The sequence below is a fragment of the Acomys russatus genome, chromosome 27 (assembly GCF_903995435.1).
Source record: "Acomys russatus chromosome 27, mAcoRus1.1, whole genome shotgun sequence".
Classification (NCBI taxonomy): Eukaryota; Metazoa; Chordata; class Mammalia; order Rodentia; family Muridae; genus Acomys; species Acomys russatus.
In genome coordinates, this window is record NC_067163.1 from 35,886,994 (window position 1) to 35,905,246 (window position 18,253).

Consider the following 18,253-nt stretch of genomic DNA (forward strand, 5'->3'; position numbering starts at 1 on the left):
TAAAAAGTACAGTAATTGGTATATAAACGAGAACCATCTTGACCCTCCGTGACTGGAGAAGGCAGTATCTTAAACGAACTGCCTGGGTAACCTCTCTCGGCATGAGGGTAAAGTTGGCACAAAGGCCTCCCTCCCTGTGAAATTAAATATGTTTTCAGTGTTACACGGAACTACTCTCAGTCGCCAAGGTTGAGGTCGTCAGCCCTTGTGAGGGGAATACTAACATCCTCTCCCCTGGCACAGTTGGACTCGAAACCCCTTCCTTGGAAACAAAAGCATTCTCTTAAGTGGGTCACACTCTCGGCCTTCAGTCAGCCACTGGAGACTCCTGTTCTAAGGGAGGAGCTGAGCCAACGAATAGGAACTGGACGATTCATACTCAACCGCTCAAGAAACAGCTACAATTCCCATCCTAGCTGCCTGAAACTGACCTTCTATTACTGAACTTTCAGAAATTTTAACAGAAGGTTTAACAGAAAAGTTGTTTAAAGCACCATACTTAACATTTTTTGTTTTAGTCTAAAATCCTTCAGATTGAGACTTTAGAAGGTATCACGCACAAATACGGCTTTAATCAATTTGAGTAAATATGTTTCAGGTATGACTTATTCGTACTGTTTGCTGCTGAACCTGCTTCTAAATTCTCACTATGAACAGAGTCACACAGAGCCGGACCTTGGAAAGGCTCCATTATTTCCTTTTGGCCACACTGCGAGAGAAGTGCCACACTCCTGAAAACAAATGAACTCACATTATTTTAAGAATCTTGATGCTTTCTGAGCTTTGTTTCACCTAAAGAAACTTATTCATCAACGACATTTATTTAAGTTCTACTTGTTTGTGTGTGTGTTTGTTTGTTGTTTGTTTTGTTGAGACAAAGTCTCTCTACATAGTTCAGGCTAGCTGTCCTGGAACTCACTGTCAACCAGGCTGGCCTCGAACTCACAGAGATCCTCCAGCCTCTGCCTCCAGAGCGCTGGGATTAAAGGCATGCACCACCCCATGCCAAGCGATTCGTCACCATGCCTGGCTCCTGGGTTCATTCTTAAAGTGGAAAATGAGCAGAGAAGGAATTCATCAACTAAAGATTTCACTGGCGGGGTATCTAATTAATCGGTCATCTATCGCTAGGTCAGTCTCATCGCTAGCCATGTGATTCTGTCTCCATGGCACGCTCTAAGCTGAAGATTTGCCTGGCCCGTGACATAGCTTTCCTGTCTCCATTTCCTTCTTGAGTTGTAATCATTAGAAATATCCATGGTTACTTCTACATGGAGACAAAGAAAGAGTTCAAATAAGAAGAGAGAAAAAAACAAATTTATTGCTCAGGGAAACAGCACACACCCTGTACCTCAGACCTGAACCGAGAAGCCGGGGTCACACCACCTGAAGGTCTCTAGAGTTCCTGGAGGGCTCCTGTGGCACTGCAACCAGTTTGAGTCCATTGCATCAAGGCCACCGTCCTCCTTACCCAGCTGTTTGTGACTCTGCAACTAAGACACTCAAACATGGGACACAGTATAAAGTATGAACCAGCAAAACAAACAAAAGCAATTCTGATCTTCAAAAAGCATGGATTTGGTCACCTTCTATCAAATGGCCAAATGGCTACCTCTGCTCAAGTGCCCTCCTTGACCTGTGACCCCTCCCTGACCTGTAACCCTTGGTCAGTTCTTAGTTTCCTTGGCTTAGCCAAACTTTAGCCAAGTTCCCCAACTGTTTCTTAGGCCCCGCCTGTGCGTTTCCATCTATAATTCAGTTTCCACAAAGACCTCTGCTAAACTAGGTTAGCAGGATCCTCATCCTTGATGGCTAACCAGCCTCTCTTCCTCCACCATGCCCAAGTTGACGCCAACCATCCTGACCCGTGGTACAGGGATTTGGCCAGAGTCCCAGTCATCCCTCCACTTCCTTAAGTTGTTTTCCATCCTCTTCACCTTGACTCTAATTCTCACTTACATATCAGCCACCTGCATAAGTCTGTTACAGGAATTGTTCTGGTCAGAACCTGAGTCGCAGTAGCCCTAACAAGCAAAGCTCAGCCACCCACCCTCAATAAGCCACTTAAAAAGATAAAGTAGCTGGGCATGGTGGTGCACGCTGCTAACACCACCACAGGAAGCAAAGGCAGCTGGATTTTGAGAGTCTGAGGCCAAGTTGATCTATGTGATGGATTCTAGACCAGCCAAGGCTACACAGTGAGTCCCTGTCTCAGAGACAGAGACAGAGTGATGGAGACAGTGACAGCGACTGCAACATTGGAAAGAGAACAAATAAAGATTTCCAGGGGCACCCTTCACCTTCACCCCAAAATCTATCTTTCAAAGTCCCAACATGAGATTGAAGGTACGTCTAACAAATAGTTCCAGTCGGGGCTGGAGAGATGACTCAGCAGTTAAGAGCACTGTCTATTCTTCCAGAGGTCCTGTGTTCAATTCCCAGCAACCATATGGTGGCTCACAACCATCTGTACTAGGATCTGATGCCCTCTTCTGGCATGCAAGCGTACATGCAGATACAGCATTCAAATACATAAAATAAATAAAAGTAAATCTTTTTTAAAAAGTAGTTCCAGAGGAGATGGGTCCCACTCATGAGGCACCCATCACTGTCTCTGCCCCAGTCTCCTATAAACTGATCTGACAAGTTATCAGAATCCTGTGAAGTTTCTCCTCCAGCTGTTCCTGATTCCCCTCCGGCATCGGGATTCAGTCATATTTCCTTTTCCCAACGTGATACTTCTGGAGAAATTCCAATTTCTTGGAGCCCATTGTTTTCATGGTCTAACAGCCGAAGTGATGGCACGTACTTTCCCCTAGAATATCTTATTAACCCCAGCCTGGAAATTCAAAAGTTCAGTCTTTCCTTGTCACCACAGGACACCACCCCTGTGGTCCCTTGTCCCTACTGCAATGGTCCCCAGTAAAATCCTTCCTTCCCGCCATTCGACAGGTGTCACCAGATCCCTGTTGTTTGGGTTTGGTTTGGTTTGGTTTTAATATAAAGCAGGAGCTTGGCATTAAACGCCTCTAGTCCCAACCAACACTTTCCATACTGTGTTCCCAAGGAAATGAATTGCTTTACCACCCCAAACCCACCCTGGCTCTTGACCTGTGACTGCCAGGCAGCGGCCATTGGTGATCCCTCTGCCACCTCACTTCCTTAGAATCAGTGACACAAACTTCAGTATCCAGAGAACAAACAGGTTTGCAAACCAATGCTGTGGCCATAAAGTTAAGGAGAAAGAAACCGAGGATGATATTTAAACGCTCGTTGGCGAGATGGCAGTGGCCAGGTGTGCAGTGCTGCTTCAGTTCAGTATGAATGATTTACAAAAAGCCGGTGTTTGATTGTCTCCCCTGGAAAAATCTATTGCTTTCTGGAGACTAAAAGATGCTGAGGGGCTGGGGGGATGGTTCAGCCGGTAAAGTACCTGCACCGCAAGTATGATGCCCTGGGTTTAGAGTCTCAGAACTGACATAACGGGCCAGGCCAGGCAGGGTAGTGTGTGCCTGTAATCCCAGTGACATCAAAGCAGTGGACACAGGCAGATTAGATCCCAGGAAAAGCATGGGCCACCTAGCCTGGCCTACAAAGAGTTTCAGGTCAACCAGAAACCTGGTCTCAAAAAAAAAAAAAAAAAAAAAAAAAAAAAAAAAAAAAAAATTAATGTTAAGAGAATCAAATATGTAGGGTTAAAAATATTAATTTTTGTCAAAAAATGTTCTATGTGAATAATTCCATTGTTAACCTGAACTGTTCTGCTGAACAACAAAATAAATAATGATGTCACTAAAAAAAAAAAAAAAAAAAAGATGCAAAGTACCCGAGGACTGACACCCAAGACTGAGACAGACAGACAGACAGACAGAGACAGAGAGAAAAATACTAGTACATGTTAAATGTATTTCAAAGGAAAAAAAGTAGTTAAAATTTTTGTCAAAAGTAGTAAATGCCAGCACTCAGGAGGCAGAGGTAAGCAGATCTCTGTGAGTTTGAGGCCAGCCTGGGTAACACAGAGAAACTCTGACTTAAAAAAAAAAACCCAAAAAACAAAAAAGTAATAAGTGAGAGGCTGGAGAGATGGCTCCATGATTAAGAGCACTGGCTGCTCTTCCAGAGGACCTGAGTTCAATTCCCAGCACCCATATGGTGGCTCACAACCATCTATAATGTGATCTGACACCCTCTTCTGAAGGAGAGATAAATCTATTTTTTAGGATTCCAAGTGTGGGATCGGAATGGTATCGTGAGAGAACAGGTGAGGTTAATTCCCTAGAAGAGCAACCACCTCATGCAGGAGCTTAATCGTTGCCAGCTGAAAAGATCCCATGAACAGACCCTGGGAGGAGCTATATAAATGAGCCCAGAACTGGAGGCGGGGCTTTTTGGAGACTTGGGATAGTTTTGGCTGCACTTCGAGACGCTCCTAGAGAGAACCGCTCGCGGGAAGGCTTCAGGGCTCCGGCTCCTGCTGAGGTTCTGGCTTCTGGTTACTCTAGGTTCCAGCAGAAGAAATCCTGCAGGTTGCGCCAGGAGAATCATTCCTCGGAACTGATATCCTTAAGGTTTTGTTATTGTGTCCATTAATCCTCATTTCCTATTGTTTTGGTTGGTCGGGTTATAAGGGACGTATGCTCGGTCATTAAGTTGTTAATAAAATATATTGGTTTAGAAAATTGAGCATACACTCTTCTGACATGGAGATAAGGTATTCATATACATAAAATAAATAGTTTTTAAAACTAGTAAATGAAAAGACAAAGATACAAAAAGTCTGTTTTCCCATTCTGCTTTCTAGGAAGTGAAGTTTGTATTATTATACCCTCTACATAAATTACAAAATTATGTATTATATGCTATATAAAAGGTAAAACCAACAATGTATGCTTGGGGTGTCAAAATGTCAAAACACAGCTGGGCATGGTAGCGCATGCTTTCAGCTCCAGCACACAGGAACCTGAGATGGTGGTGATATAAAGCGAAGGCACAGTTTTTAGAAAATTACGTTAGTACTCATACACTCTTTAACAAAATATACAAACAATGAAAGTGTGCATTAAAATATAATGCACTTAATATATAAAATGTAATAATAGAAACTAACACGCATCTAGTAAAATCACCATTTTTTCATTAAAAAAAAAAACTTGATCTTTATCAGGAATAAAAAAAATGAGTAAACTTAGAAAATAAATACACACATAATTCACCATCTATCTCTATGGGATCTTCATCTGCAGATTAGACCAGGAGCCAACTTGAAAATATTTTTTGAAAGAAAGAATATCCACGAAGGACATGTAGAGACACTGTTTTTCTCGACTGTTTTCCCTCAACAACACATTTACATGGTGTGACTTACTACAAAGCAATCTAGTGATGACCAAAACACATGGGGGATGAGTGTAGTTTGCCCTGCCACTCAGCCGTCGGTGTCTGTGGGTGTCCACATTCACGGACAATTCTGGAAGCACTCCCCTGCCAGTATAGACGCAGGCACGACTCTCTGTCCTGAGGTTTCTAAACTTTGATACCAACAGTCCAGATGTTTTGCTGTTCCTACTCTAATTTTTGTTTCCACTCTGCAATTATGACATGTTACAAAGTCGACCCTGACTCTGTAAAATAGGAATAACCAATGACAGCAATATTTTTTTTTTTTTTGAAACATCAACTTCTGGGGGATGGGAGTGGGTAAGAAAAAACTAAACTAGGATAATTACTAGGTCAAAGAGGAAGTCAAAACAGTAGTTATCCACCTATGTAAGTAAGGAGGAGGATGGAAAGTGCGTACATCAGTGCTCATGGGGTCTAATCAAAACTGTACTTAAAAGTAACTTCATAGCTTTAAAGACCCTGCATTTTATAATTACACAATATGTATGTACAACAGAAATCATGGGACTAAACAGATGGTTCAGCAGTTAAGAGTGCTTGCTGCTCTTACAGACGGTTCGAGTTCAGTTCACAACACCCACGGCTGCAGGCAGCTCACAGCTGCCTAGAACTCCATCTCTAAGAGATCTGACACCCTCTTCTGGCCATCATGGGTAACTGCGCTCACATGCGCATACCTACACACAGGCACACAGACATACACATAATTAAATAAAAGCTTAAAACCATTAAGGGAAATCATATAACCCAATGTATTTCTCCCATAGAACCTATACCTTCAGTTGTTACTTTACATTTTTATGTGTCACCAAGCCAAAATTATTTTTTTAATTTAGAGAAGTTGTTTCACATCTAAAAGTTTTATTGCACTTTTATAATTGATAAACAAACAAATATATAAATAAATAAATACTAAGCCAGGGCTGGTGAGATGGCTTAGAGGTTAAGAGAAGCGGCTGCTCTTCCAGAGGTCCTGAGTTCAGTTCCCAGCAACCACATGGTGGCTCACAGCCATCTATAAAAGGATCTGATGCCCTCTTCTGGCCTGCAGATGTACATACAGACAAAACACTCCTACAGTTAAGAAAATAAAGAAAGAAAGAAATTAAGGGGGAAAAAAAGCCTAAGGTAGGAAAACTCACACCCTACATCTCATATCTCAGAACTGTTTTAATTCAAGCTCCAGGAGATCTGGCTCCCTCTTCTGGCATCAGGCAGTGCATACACACAATAATACAAATTTTTTTTTTTTTTTAAGCCAATCGCATTACCAACGCCTCCCTCAGGTTTAAATGAGGCGTCGTGTATAAAGTGCCCACTGCAGCACCTGACACATTGGAGACATTCGTAGAGTCCATCTTTCTCCCGGTCACATCTCTTCCCATTCTGAAGTAGGGTTGGCAACCACTGAACAAAATGAAGATGGATGTGGTGGAAAGCCCCACAGAAAAGGAAATGTAGAAGACAAGACATTTTGAGGAAAAAATTTAAAGATAGAAGAGTAGCTGGCATTATCTGGGGGGAGACCCAGCTCCCAAGGCCTCAGGTTCATGTACCCAGACTAGCAGTTCATAGTTAACAATTAAAGTCTTTCCCCTAAACCAAGACGTTTTAATAAATTAATAACCAGGCTCTGCTGAAAGGAGATCAACCTAGACAAATGACGCTGCTCACAGAGTCTCCGCCACCAATAGAGGGGAAAAATTACTCAAGTCTCCTACAGTTCCACATTAACTCCAAAGTTGGCAGGCTTTCCCAGCTTATCCAGACCAGAGGAAGAAGAGACAGGGGGAAGGGCTCGCCCTCAGACCCCACAAGGCCATAAATCCAGTACAACTTAAGGATCGGTGTTACTGTAGCCAATCAGACAAAGCATGTCTGTGTCCATATTTGGGGCGGGGGGAAGGGTGTGCCTGTACGTGCACGCGCACATGTATGCTGAAGGCTGGAGGACAAGTCGGGATGTCAGTCCCCCTTACTTCTATCCAACTTATTTCTTGAGACAAGTTCTCTCATTGGGACGCAGGGCTCACCGATTCTGCTAGACTGGACGGTCATGGAGCCCCAGGGACCCTCCCGCCTCTGCCTCCTCCTAGGGGCTGGTATTAGACGCGCATGCCACATGCCCAGCTTGTTACATGAAGGCTGGGGACCAAACTCAGGCGGACTTGAACAACGAAACAGAGTCCTGCAGCTTATTCCGTGCTGGTACCAAAGGATGTTAATTCCCTTAATCTTCTTCCTTGCCTTGGCGATAGAGGACACGCTTGGATAGAAAGGACCCGACCCCCTGGGGAAGTCATCCTGCAAAGCCGCACACCGGACACAGCCCTGCGGCTGCCAGGTGTCCCATTTCCTCCTTCATCCTTGCTGTTTTTCACCTTCCACCCGAAGCACGTGCTCTCTCTCCCCTCCCACCTCCTCCCGTCTCACACTCTGTGTCTTAGGAACAGGCAGTACAAAATATTTGCCACCACGGCACCCAGACACTTTTTCCACTTTGTGTTCCCGTAAGTCGGCGCGTCTCTACCTTCCTAATGCTGCGACCCTTTAAGTGCCCTCATGTTGTTGTAACTCCCAACCATTACAGTATTTTCATTGCTACTTCAGAAGCGTAATCTTGCTACTGTTATGAACTGTAATGTAAATTTCTGACATGCAGGGCATCTGATAAGCGACCCACAAAGGGGTCGTGACCTGACACCGGCTGAAAACTACTGCCTTAAATGAATTTAATGATGACCAGCAAATTCCTCTCCATATAGTTTCCTTCACTCCCAAGGAGACAAACACTGAGTAATAATAAGTAAACAATACGCAGTGGAATATATAAGACTTTGCAAAACCTCTCGGTGATTCTGGGCACGGCTGACGCTCTCAGAAGTTCGCTCTAAATATTTCCTCATATAGAAACAGACACACCTTTGCTTGACGTGTCAGGGAGCCTGAGTGAGATGGTTTATAAAAATGTTTTTTTTTTATGACTGACGGGACATTAATGAATGCTTAATTGCATCATTGTTGCCTGTTTAGACTAATCCTGAGGTGTTAATATGACAGGCAAACATCTTCAAGAAATAAGACCGGATCTAAAATTCTTCTGGATTTTTCTACAAATCTAATCCAACACTCTGTAATTAAATATTCGTATCCCCTCCCTACAGAGTGTAATCTTGCATGCCTCCACTGGGCTAGCATTGGTCAACCCTTCTGGCTTTCTCTTCTGTTCCTCAAGCACTTCAACCTAACTTCCACGGATAACCCTGTCACTATTGCTAAAACTCACCTGCCTCACCAGCCAAAAGTTCCCGGAAATGACGCACTATTGGAGAGCCCCTCCTCCGCACATGCGCTTTAGCATCTAGCTGACCTTTCAGCGCATGCGCTTTATATCTAGTTGCCTGGGGTCAGTTCCCAGAACTATCATTTATTTTATTCATATTTCAGAGGCTGGGAATATGGCTCAGTGGAACAATACTAACCTTGTATGTGCAAGGCCGTGGGTTCAATCAAGCAAAAAATCAATTGAGTGGTTTTTTCTTCCTTTAAATTTTTGAGTGGCTGTTGCCCCACTAGACCAGAAGTGAATGTGTCTGCTTTGTTCTCTACTTCACTACACAGAAAGAATATAGAAAGTATGTGTCCTGATTGCTAGATGAATCAAAGAAGTTTAAAAGCAAGTAATTGAATTAATTAAGCAACTATGCTGACCTAAAGCACTTGACTTAGGAGTAGTTCCTGTTCTTGCTTTTGGTGTGCAAGTGTTTGGTTTGAGTGTACAAATTTTTATTATTTATTTAATGTGCATTGGTGTTTTGTCTGCATGTGTGTCTGTAAAGGGGTCAGATCCTCTGCAACTGGAGTTACAGATATGTAACTCCATGTGGTTTTTATTTGGTTGCTGGGAACGAACCTGGGTCCTCAGGAAGAGCAGCCAGTGGTCTTAAACTATTAAACAATCTCTTCAGCCTGCAGTATGCAACTTTTAAAAACATTTTGTCTTGATAATTTACTTCTTGAAGAAGCCTCTTGTAAGAAAGCAGCTCTTAGGCAACCATGGCAGTGCTCCCCTATAATCTCAACCCTTGGATGTAGAAACAAAATGGTCAATAAAATAAGGCCACGGTCAGCTTTATCTGAGGCTAGCCTGGGCTACGTAAAATTCAGTCTTATAAAAGAAGGAACAGAAAGAAAGAAAGAAAGAAAGAAAGAAAGAAAGAAAGAAAGAAAGAAAGAAAGAAAGAAAGAAAGAAAGAAAGAAAGGGAAAAAATCCTGAGATCGCCAACTAAAAATGTGCAAATGATATAAATTCCTAAAACCTACTCTAAACAATTTTTTAATGCAAAGGACTAGCCTTAACTACATTCTAAAATGTATATTTAGGTATTCAACATATACTTGGCCTTAACTATTTGAATAGCTAAGGACCAAATAGGACAGTGTAAAAAGTCACTGCAAAGGGCAGAAAGAGGCTTCAGCCTCCCTGGGATCTGAAGTAAGAGGAAGCCACCAGCATCAACAGGTGGGGAAAAGCCAGGAGCAAAGAAACAGAAGAACCAACCTGGGACTCCACACATAGACAGAAAAGCATATCGCTGCTGAACTCAAGCAGACAAATGACCTCCTGTCAAGGGCAATGACTGTTGAGGGCATACATGTTCAGTATACCATAATATTCTAATAGGGGGCCCATTTGCCCCCCTGACTGCAGATAATAATAAAGTCTTACCTGTTATGCCCCACCCCCTTCTCCAGCCAGGAACTTTATTTATTCCCCCTCTCTCTGCATAAAAGCCCCTGCCCCAGGTCCTTCCAACTCTTCAGTCAGGGCCCTTGCTTACTTTTCTCATGGCTGACAAGACTCTCCACTGCGCTCACACCCACTTCCAAACAGGGCTTGAGTTCTGCAGCCAGTGCACTTGATCCTGGGTGGCAAGCCCCAGCTCCCAGCCTGCTCTGAGGCCTTCCCAGCCCCGCCCGCACCTGGCCCACCCCCCATGCCGCACAAAGCCTAGCTCCTCTCACCCCAGGAAACCTCTCCCACTGGCTTACAAAAGCAGACTTAACTTCTTGCTCATCCAAAACACACAACAAAAGCCCTGGAAGCATCTGGAACGCTCAGTTCCTCCAGTCGGAACCCCAACCCCGAAACTGCATGCCTTATCAGTCCTTGTATCTTCAGGAAATGACAAGACACTGACACCAGAAAACCCCAGTAAACATGTAGGAGACTTAATGTAACATGTTTTACAGAACAATTTTAAAACATGAAATACATGTATGAAATTCTCAGTTAAAAATAATTTACTAGTTTCTTGTATCCACATATATATCTCCTTTGGGGTGTGGGGGGTGGATCCTAGAGATAAAAAGTGACCTTTGGATTCTATTTGCACACCATAGGATATTTCTAAGAATATTCTAGTAGGTTATTTCAAAGTGGTGGGTTTGAATATGCCAAATTAAAACTACTTGCTCTTTGAGTTACTTAATTCCCTCCTTTTTGGTTGATCCTGTAATCACCATTTTGGTGTCCGATCCTCACCGGAAAATTTTTACAGCTGGTTAGAACCATATACTTTTGGGATTACAGACATCGAAACGCTTGCATTTTCCAATGTGGATGCTTCCCACTTCTTTCCAGTAAGCTATGAGATAAAATGTGAACTCATGGGCTACCCTCAACTGTAGTGCAACAGAGCCAGATAAAGGCTCCCGGGTATGGTCTACGCAGCCTCTCCTCCTCCGGGTGGGGTGGGGGCGCTCGCCAGGAAATGTGCAACGGAGACCAGCAACAAAGCCTCCCTTTCTATTCTTCACTGGGGGGATGTGAGAGAGCAAGTTCATTACAAGTCCACTGTCCCTGGTGGGATCTAAGGAACCGTCTAGAAAATGATCCCCTGTGTGAACGTCATTATGTGCTGTAAGACTAATAAAACGTGAGCCAGCCTTTAACTGGCAGCTCTTTCAGAGCCCTGCTTCAAGTTCAGGTTCAACTTCAAGCAAGTGGGAATATAACGCTTCCTGCAATGCCCATTGGTGTCCCTGGGTCTGCAGCTGACCCACATCCATAAAGTAATTAACTGAGATCACAAAAGAGCATAAAAACATCTGATAACACGCTTAAGTGCACGCTAGGAGACCAGCCAGAAGACTTGCTGCAAGGCATGTGTTGACATTAAAATATAAACAAAAAAAAAAAAAAATGAATTGCTAAAACTAAAGTATCAAAGACAGCGGTTGCTTCCTGCCCTGGGACATAAACTAGGTAAATCCCAGGCTATACCTAAGTGGTCAATGATACTTTTCAAAATAAAGTTTCAGCTGGGCTATCTCTGGACATCCACTTATGGTGTGATTCATTTTTTTATTATTATTATTATTATTATTATTATTATTATTATTATTATTTCGATTTGTCAACAGAAACACTGGTTCAGAATGAAACGCTGTGAGGTGGTCCCCGGTTGCTCCCAAGAAAATGAAGAGGCCTGCCACAGACAGTGACGCTCCATTAGAGAATCTCCCAATCAGCCCATCTTTATAACCACCATTGCTGAGGAGAAAGTGAAGTGCCAGCAGAGAGTCTGACCCCCAAGGCAGTTCAAACAGCAACTGCCACCTGCCTATCAGCAGGTGCCACCCTGCTGTTCTATCTGATGCCTCCCCTTCTAAGAAGACGCTACTTGCTTCTTCCCAGGTCCCTAAACTAAGGAAAATGAGCCTAGTCCTGCAGGAGCCCAAGCAGACTCCCATCAGGAGGAGGTCCGCCTGTGACTGGCAGTATCAGGAACTAAGGCAACGATCAAGCAACTTCAGTAATGGATTTGGAACCTTTCAAATTTGCCAAAGTGCTTCTCTGTTCGGTGAAATATGACATATCACTAATTCCTATCTGTTTATAAATACTCGTAAAATAAAAAATAATAATATGAATATACCAAACTGTTTACAAATGATACTATACTGTGGTGCATGAGATAACTACATTGTACCGGTGGGGGGGGGGGGAAGGGTTACAGATGAAACAGGAGTGCCAGAGGCCCTTGTCAAACTTTGGAGTTGTATGATGGGTCCCTGAGGTTTGATGCATTATTTTCACATTGCACTATGTTGTACATAGATGAAATTTTCTGGATTAAAAATCAAGAGCATCAACATGGAAACAGCCTAAGTGTCCCTCAGTAGAAGAGTGGATAAAGAAACTGTGGTACATATACACTATGGAATACTACTCAGCTATTAAAAACAAGGAATTCCCAAAATTGGTGGATAAATGCATTGAGCTAGAAATGATCATAATGAGTGAGTTAACCCAGAAGCAGAAAGAATCAAATGGTATATACTCACTTATATCTGCATACTAGCCCAAGGGGCATGTCCCACGAAAGCCTTCACATACCAGGAAACTGGGACAGAGGGGAAGGCATCCTATTGGGACTCTAAATGAGAGACGCATGGGAGAATAGCAAAATAAAAGGATACAGAGGGTCCTAGAAATCTACAAGTAGAACAATATGATAGGCAGATTTGGGCCCAGGGGTCCCGCTCAAACTAAGGCACCAGCCAAGGACAATACAGGAGGTAAACTTTAAACCCCTTCCCAGATCTAGCCAATGGTCAGAATATTCTCCACAGTTGAGTGGAGAGTGGGATACGACTTTCTCACGTACTCTGGTGCCTCACATTTGACCATGTCCCCTGGAGGGGGAGACCTGGTGGCACTCAGAGGAAGGACAGCAAGTAGCCAAGAAGAGACTTGATACCCTATGAGAATATATAGGGGGACGTAATCCTCCTCAGGAACAGTCATAGGGGAGGGGAATAATGGGAAAATGGGGGGGGGGGGAGGAATGGGAGGATACAAGGGATGGGATAAACATTGAGATGTAACAAGAATAAATTAATAAAAAAAAAAGATGTTACATAAAAAAAAAATCAAGAGCATCCTGACAAAATACTGTAGAAAAGTCTTGAAGGTGTATAAACATGAGGGTGACAAGACTCCCCCCAGATGTTTGAGTCCTGCACTGTAAATCTAGCAGTGGCAGACCAGCCCTCAGAGGTGGGGGGGAGGGGGACTTTTAGTAATGCAGGCAGCTTAATTACAGGGGCTGAACTGGGGGAGGGGCGGGGAGAGAGCAGAGAGAGAAGATCTTTGAGACACAGCAAGAAGCAAAGCTTTTACCAGCTTTTTCTCTGCTTAATTCAAAGGAATCTGCAAAAACAAATCTCTGCTATTCGAAAATAAAACAGCAAAATAAAAATGCTGTAAGCTTACAATCAGCATAGAAGATACATTACAGGTAAAAAGTTAACCCTTCGGGGGAGGTGCGGGGACCCAAGAAGGCCGCTTTCCGGGTTTTTTTTTTTTTTTTTTTTTTTTTTACTTTGAACTTTTGACCTCCTCCCAAAATGTCATAAAAGAATTTTTAGCCCTGGAACTAAAAAGAATATTTTCTTCATGGAATCGTTTCATAGAACATCGCTCTGTGCTGTATTTACTCTTAGCCACCCAGCCCGAGGTTCAAAACTAAAAAAGTATTCTACCAGCCAGGTTGCCTGGGATTAAGAAAAACACGTTAAGTAGAAGTGCAATGAAAACACAAGTCAAGGCAACTCTGAGTTGTGGCCACTAAAGCCCCTTTCCAGCTACCTCTGTTCACTTTCTTTCTTTTTCTTTTTCTTTTTTCTTCTCCACCAGCAAACGAAAAGATCAAACTTTTTCCCTGGCTCCTCTCTGCTGGTTTTTTTTCCCCCCCTCCACTTTCATCACACAATACTGTCTGGAAGTTGCACCACAAGCAAAGCATTTAAGAAGAAATGTACCTTTTGTCTGGCAGGGAAATGCGGGTGGATGAGACCGGCGCCAACACACCTGAGCAGTGCGACGCGCCCCCACGAGGTCGCCACCCTGGAAAGGGATGTCGCAGGGACCGAGGTGCAGTCGAAGGGCCGGCCACGCAGACCCGGCGACACCAGAATCCCGACTCTCCGAACCTTCCCGCGGCCTGGCCCACATTCCCCAGCCCGAGAGGCGCTGAAAACCTGACACCCGTAGCTGCGACCCGCGCGCACCACGGAGCTGCCGCGCCGCCTACCTGGCAAGCCCCAGGCACCGCCCCGCGGGGCGCGCCACCTACCACACTAGGAGGAGGCTGCACGGGCCGCCTCGGACGCGGGTGGCGAAAGGCTCAGTCCCTGTTCCAAGTGCCCGAAAGTCCCCGGATCCCGCGTTCCTGGAGCGCCGCGGACCCCTCCCCGACCAAGATTCGTGGGAAAATCCTAGGACCCCAGGAACTCGGCTAAAGCTCCGACTCAGCACCCTCTAGAGCCGAGGACCGGGCGGGGACCCGGCAGCCGGACCAGGCGGCGGCACTCACCCAGGCAGCGGATCTGGAAGCCGGAGGGGGGTCGCAACGCCCTGCGGGTCCAGCCCTCCCGCAGCGCCTCGAGATGCTCCTCCTTGCCCTGGATCAGCAAGACCTGCTCGTCGATCCAGCCCAGGAAAAAAGTCTCAGCCACCGCGGCCGTGACCTTCTTGTTCCAGAAGTGTTGCATGTTCTCCGCTTTGAAATCGGCAAAGATCTCGTAGCCGATGTGGTGTCGGGCGAGCTGACGGGGTTGGGTGGGAACCGGGGCCGAGGGCGAAGGCTGAACCGTCCCGGGCTTCTCCTCTACCGGGTTATCGGCGGGGCCCAGGACGATGGCCAGAGAGTGTGGCGCGATCTGCAGAAACTTCTCCATCTTACCAGGCAACCGCCGGGCAGACCGCACTCACCCGTGCCGCCGCTGCGCGACGCTGGAGGGAACCGGCACCGCGTAGCTGTGGGACGAGCGAGAAGCGTCGGGGTCTAGCCTGGGGTTGGCGGGGGGCGGGCTGCGACCTTCCCGCCCGCCGCAACCCCCACGGCAGCCCAGCAGTCCCAAGGCGCAGCCCGCGTGAGGCCGCAGCAGGTAGCCGCGCGGTGGTAGAGGGAAGGGAGAGCGAGGCCAAGCATGCTCTCCCCCCACCTCCACCCCCCCCCCAGGTCCCACGCCAGTTACCTGCAGCTCGGGGCCACCCTCTGGGCACCGCTCATTTTCCAGCCTTGGCACCCTGGCTTCCCTTGGCACACGGCAGCCCCAGTGGGGGCGGAGACCCGGAGGAAGGGTGCCGAGGGGTGGGCAGTTCGTCCGGATCCGGGGAATTCCCTTGGCTGGACTAGGTCAGCAGAATTTCAGGGAAGCCGGTCCCGGAGCCGGTGGAGGTGGCGAGGTTAGCAAGGAGAGTTGAGTTTAAGCGACCGGCTCCAGTCAGATCCGGGAGGCGGGGGAGGGGGACGCGCGGCGCCACTTGGAAGGCACGGATTCCGGAGCTGCGAAATGTCGCTCCGCCCCACGCTCCACCCCCGCCCCCACCTCCCCCTCAGAAACAAGTGGATTCGCGGGCTGGTTAATGTACCCTTAGAAGTAGCTTTTTTAAAAACCTAGTCAACCACGAAAAATTGTCATCAGTCCCTCCTCCTAACTCCAGTGGACACTTCCCTCTTCTGCCTTCAGCCTATCCTGGAAGAAACCCAGCGGTTCCTGGGTTTAGCTGTGCAGCGGGGGGCCGTAATTATTATGTCTTTTGAAGAGCTTTAACCTTGTTTCTATGCGAAGTTCTGATTCTCAGTCCTTTCTAAAGAGACGATTGTCATAAGAAGCGTTAGGGTGATTGTCCGACTTGAGTGTGCATCAAGATCTCCAGGAGCACTTGTTAAAAACCCAGACAGTGGCCACGAGATGGCTCGGCAGATAAAGGCATTTGCTGCCAAGCTTGACAACCTAAGTTTGATCCCCGGAGCCCACATGGTGGGAGGAGAGAGCTGACAGTCAGCGCAGGCGCAAATACACACACACACACACACACACACACACACACACACACACACACACGTTGTTTTTGTTTTTGTTTTAATTAATGGAAATTGGGCACCACTCCTAGGGTCTAACTCAAAAGACTGAAGTAGGGTGGAAAGATGAATCTTATTCGTTGGTAATTTTTTAAATCTTATAATCGTATGTATTTTGTGTGGATGCTCACGGAAGTGGAAGCCAGGACATCAGAAGACAGGCTGTGTTTCCCATACAGGTCTGGAGAACTGAGGAGATGAGGCTTGGCAGCCAAGCCTTACCCAGTGAGCCATCACACACTTTAGGCTGACCGACTGGCAACCTTGGAAACCTCACTGAACCTTGGTTTCCCATGTGTAGAATGGGAGCTGTGTCCTGTCTTGCCTTCAGTGCTTTCCTGAGAAAAGACTCCAGCTACGAGGTGGACATGACTGTGTTTGTATTCAGCATGCTTCATGGACCCCAGGTGCTCCGTGGACCTCAACTCGCCATCCATCCATCCATCCATCCATCCATCCATCCATTCATCCATCCAGGGACCGCAGCTGGAGTTCCACATTCTGCCCTCAGAATTTCCCAGGCATCCGCTGCCTGGCGAGACCTGTTATTTTCTTGCCTGGATGTTAACGTTCACTAAGCCTCAATTTGCTAGCGCCTCACTATGTTCTCTGAGCTTGGGTCTGTTGTTAACGGCAGCTGGAAAACAAAAGGCAGAAGGCACACTTGAGACTTTATTTTTGCTTTACATCTCTGCCTTTATTTATTTATTTATTTTTGCATAGTTTCAGACAAAGCTGCAAGAATTGTAACCAAAAAAAAAAAAAAAAAACCACTATCTTCACCCAGATCCCAGAATCATTAAAGTTCTATTATCTTGACATGCACCAATTTCTTTTTCTAAACTTTTAAAAGTCTCTCCACTATTGCTATTTTATTCCTTGTAATTAGCAAGAATCTTCTTAAGATTGTTGTATAATCATGTGTAAGTAAGTGTCTCTGTATGTGAGCATGTACATAAGTGCAGGTGCCCACAGAGACCAGGAAAACGGTTGCAGATGGAACTGGAAATAACAGGCAGTTGTGAGTTGCCTAGAATGCATTCAAACTCTGGGCCTTTGCAAGAGCAGTCTGCACGTCTCCTGCCCCTTAAGTATCCTTTTTTAAAAAAAAATCTACTTGCTGGCTAATGATGGTATACATCTTTATTCCCAGCACTCGGAGGCCTAGGCAGGCAGATCTCTGTGAGTTGAAGGTCAGCCTGGTCTACTGAGCCAGTTCTAGGACAGCCAAGACTACATAGAGAAACCCTTCTGGAAAAAGCAAAAGTAAAAGAAAGACCTCCTTGTTTTATGTGTATGACTACTAGCCTGCATGTATTTATACATGTCATATGACTCCTAACGCATAATGCGGACTATTGACTCCAGCTTGGCTTATGGTGACTGCTGGGCGCTGGTGCTCTAGGTCTGCTCCAGCATTCTTGCCGCATTGTTAGCAGTCTACTTCCCTTCCTCTGTTCAGTCTGAACCCGTGGGGACTGTGCATTCTTACTTTATTCAGTAGATTATAAGACTTAACTCTCGTTTATTTCTATCTCACACTCAGCACAACATGAGGCCCATAGAATCCTCTAAAGCTGGCTGGCTCTGGCTCTAGTGCTCTTACAATGAGTGTGTCATTCATTGAGTATTCCCTTCCTTGGTGACATTTCAAGATATTCCAGGATCTTTTCACTCCAGCCGATGGACCAGCCACTCTCCCAAGAAGTGCTGCCTGTTTTTTGTTTTGTTTTGTTTTGTTTTTTTGGGTTTTCGAGACAGGGTCTCTCTGTGCAGCCTTGGCTGTCCTGGACTCGCTTTGTAGTCCAGGCTGGCGTGCTGCCTGTTTTTAATGGAGAATGATATTTAGGAACCAACATCTTTCCTACCAAATGTGCTCGTTGCTATTTAGATGACGTTTGTCTTTGGCTAGTCC

The 18,253-nt window shown here is 45.5% G+C and overlaps 1 protein-coding gene across 3 annotated transcripts in view; it reads right to left on the bottom strand.

Moving 5' to 3' along the window:
* Stox2 (storkhead box 2) overlaps positions 1-15,238 on the bottom strand; it is a 222,657-nt gene extending 207,419 nt beyond the window's left edge. For 2 of the 3 annotated variants that reach the window (XM_051169642.1, XM_051169644.1), the window contains exon 1: positions 14,785-15,238. In XM_051169642.1, coding sequence (XP_051025599.1) covers positions 14,785-15,148 — 364 coding nt within the window. In that variant the 5' untranslated portion in view covers positions 15,149-15,238. Of the gene's footprint in view, positions 1-14,230; positions 14,507-14,784 lie in introns of those variants that run through there. The other variant, XM_051169643.1, reaches the window with a different exon arrangement.
* Positions 15,239-18,253: the final 3,015 nt, after the last annotated feature.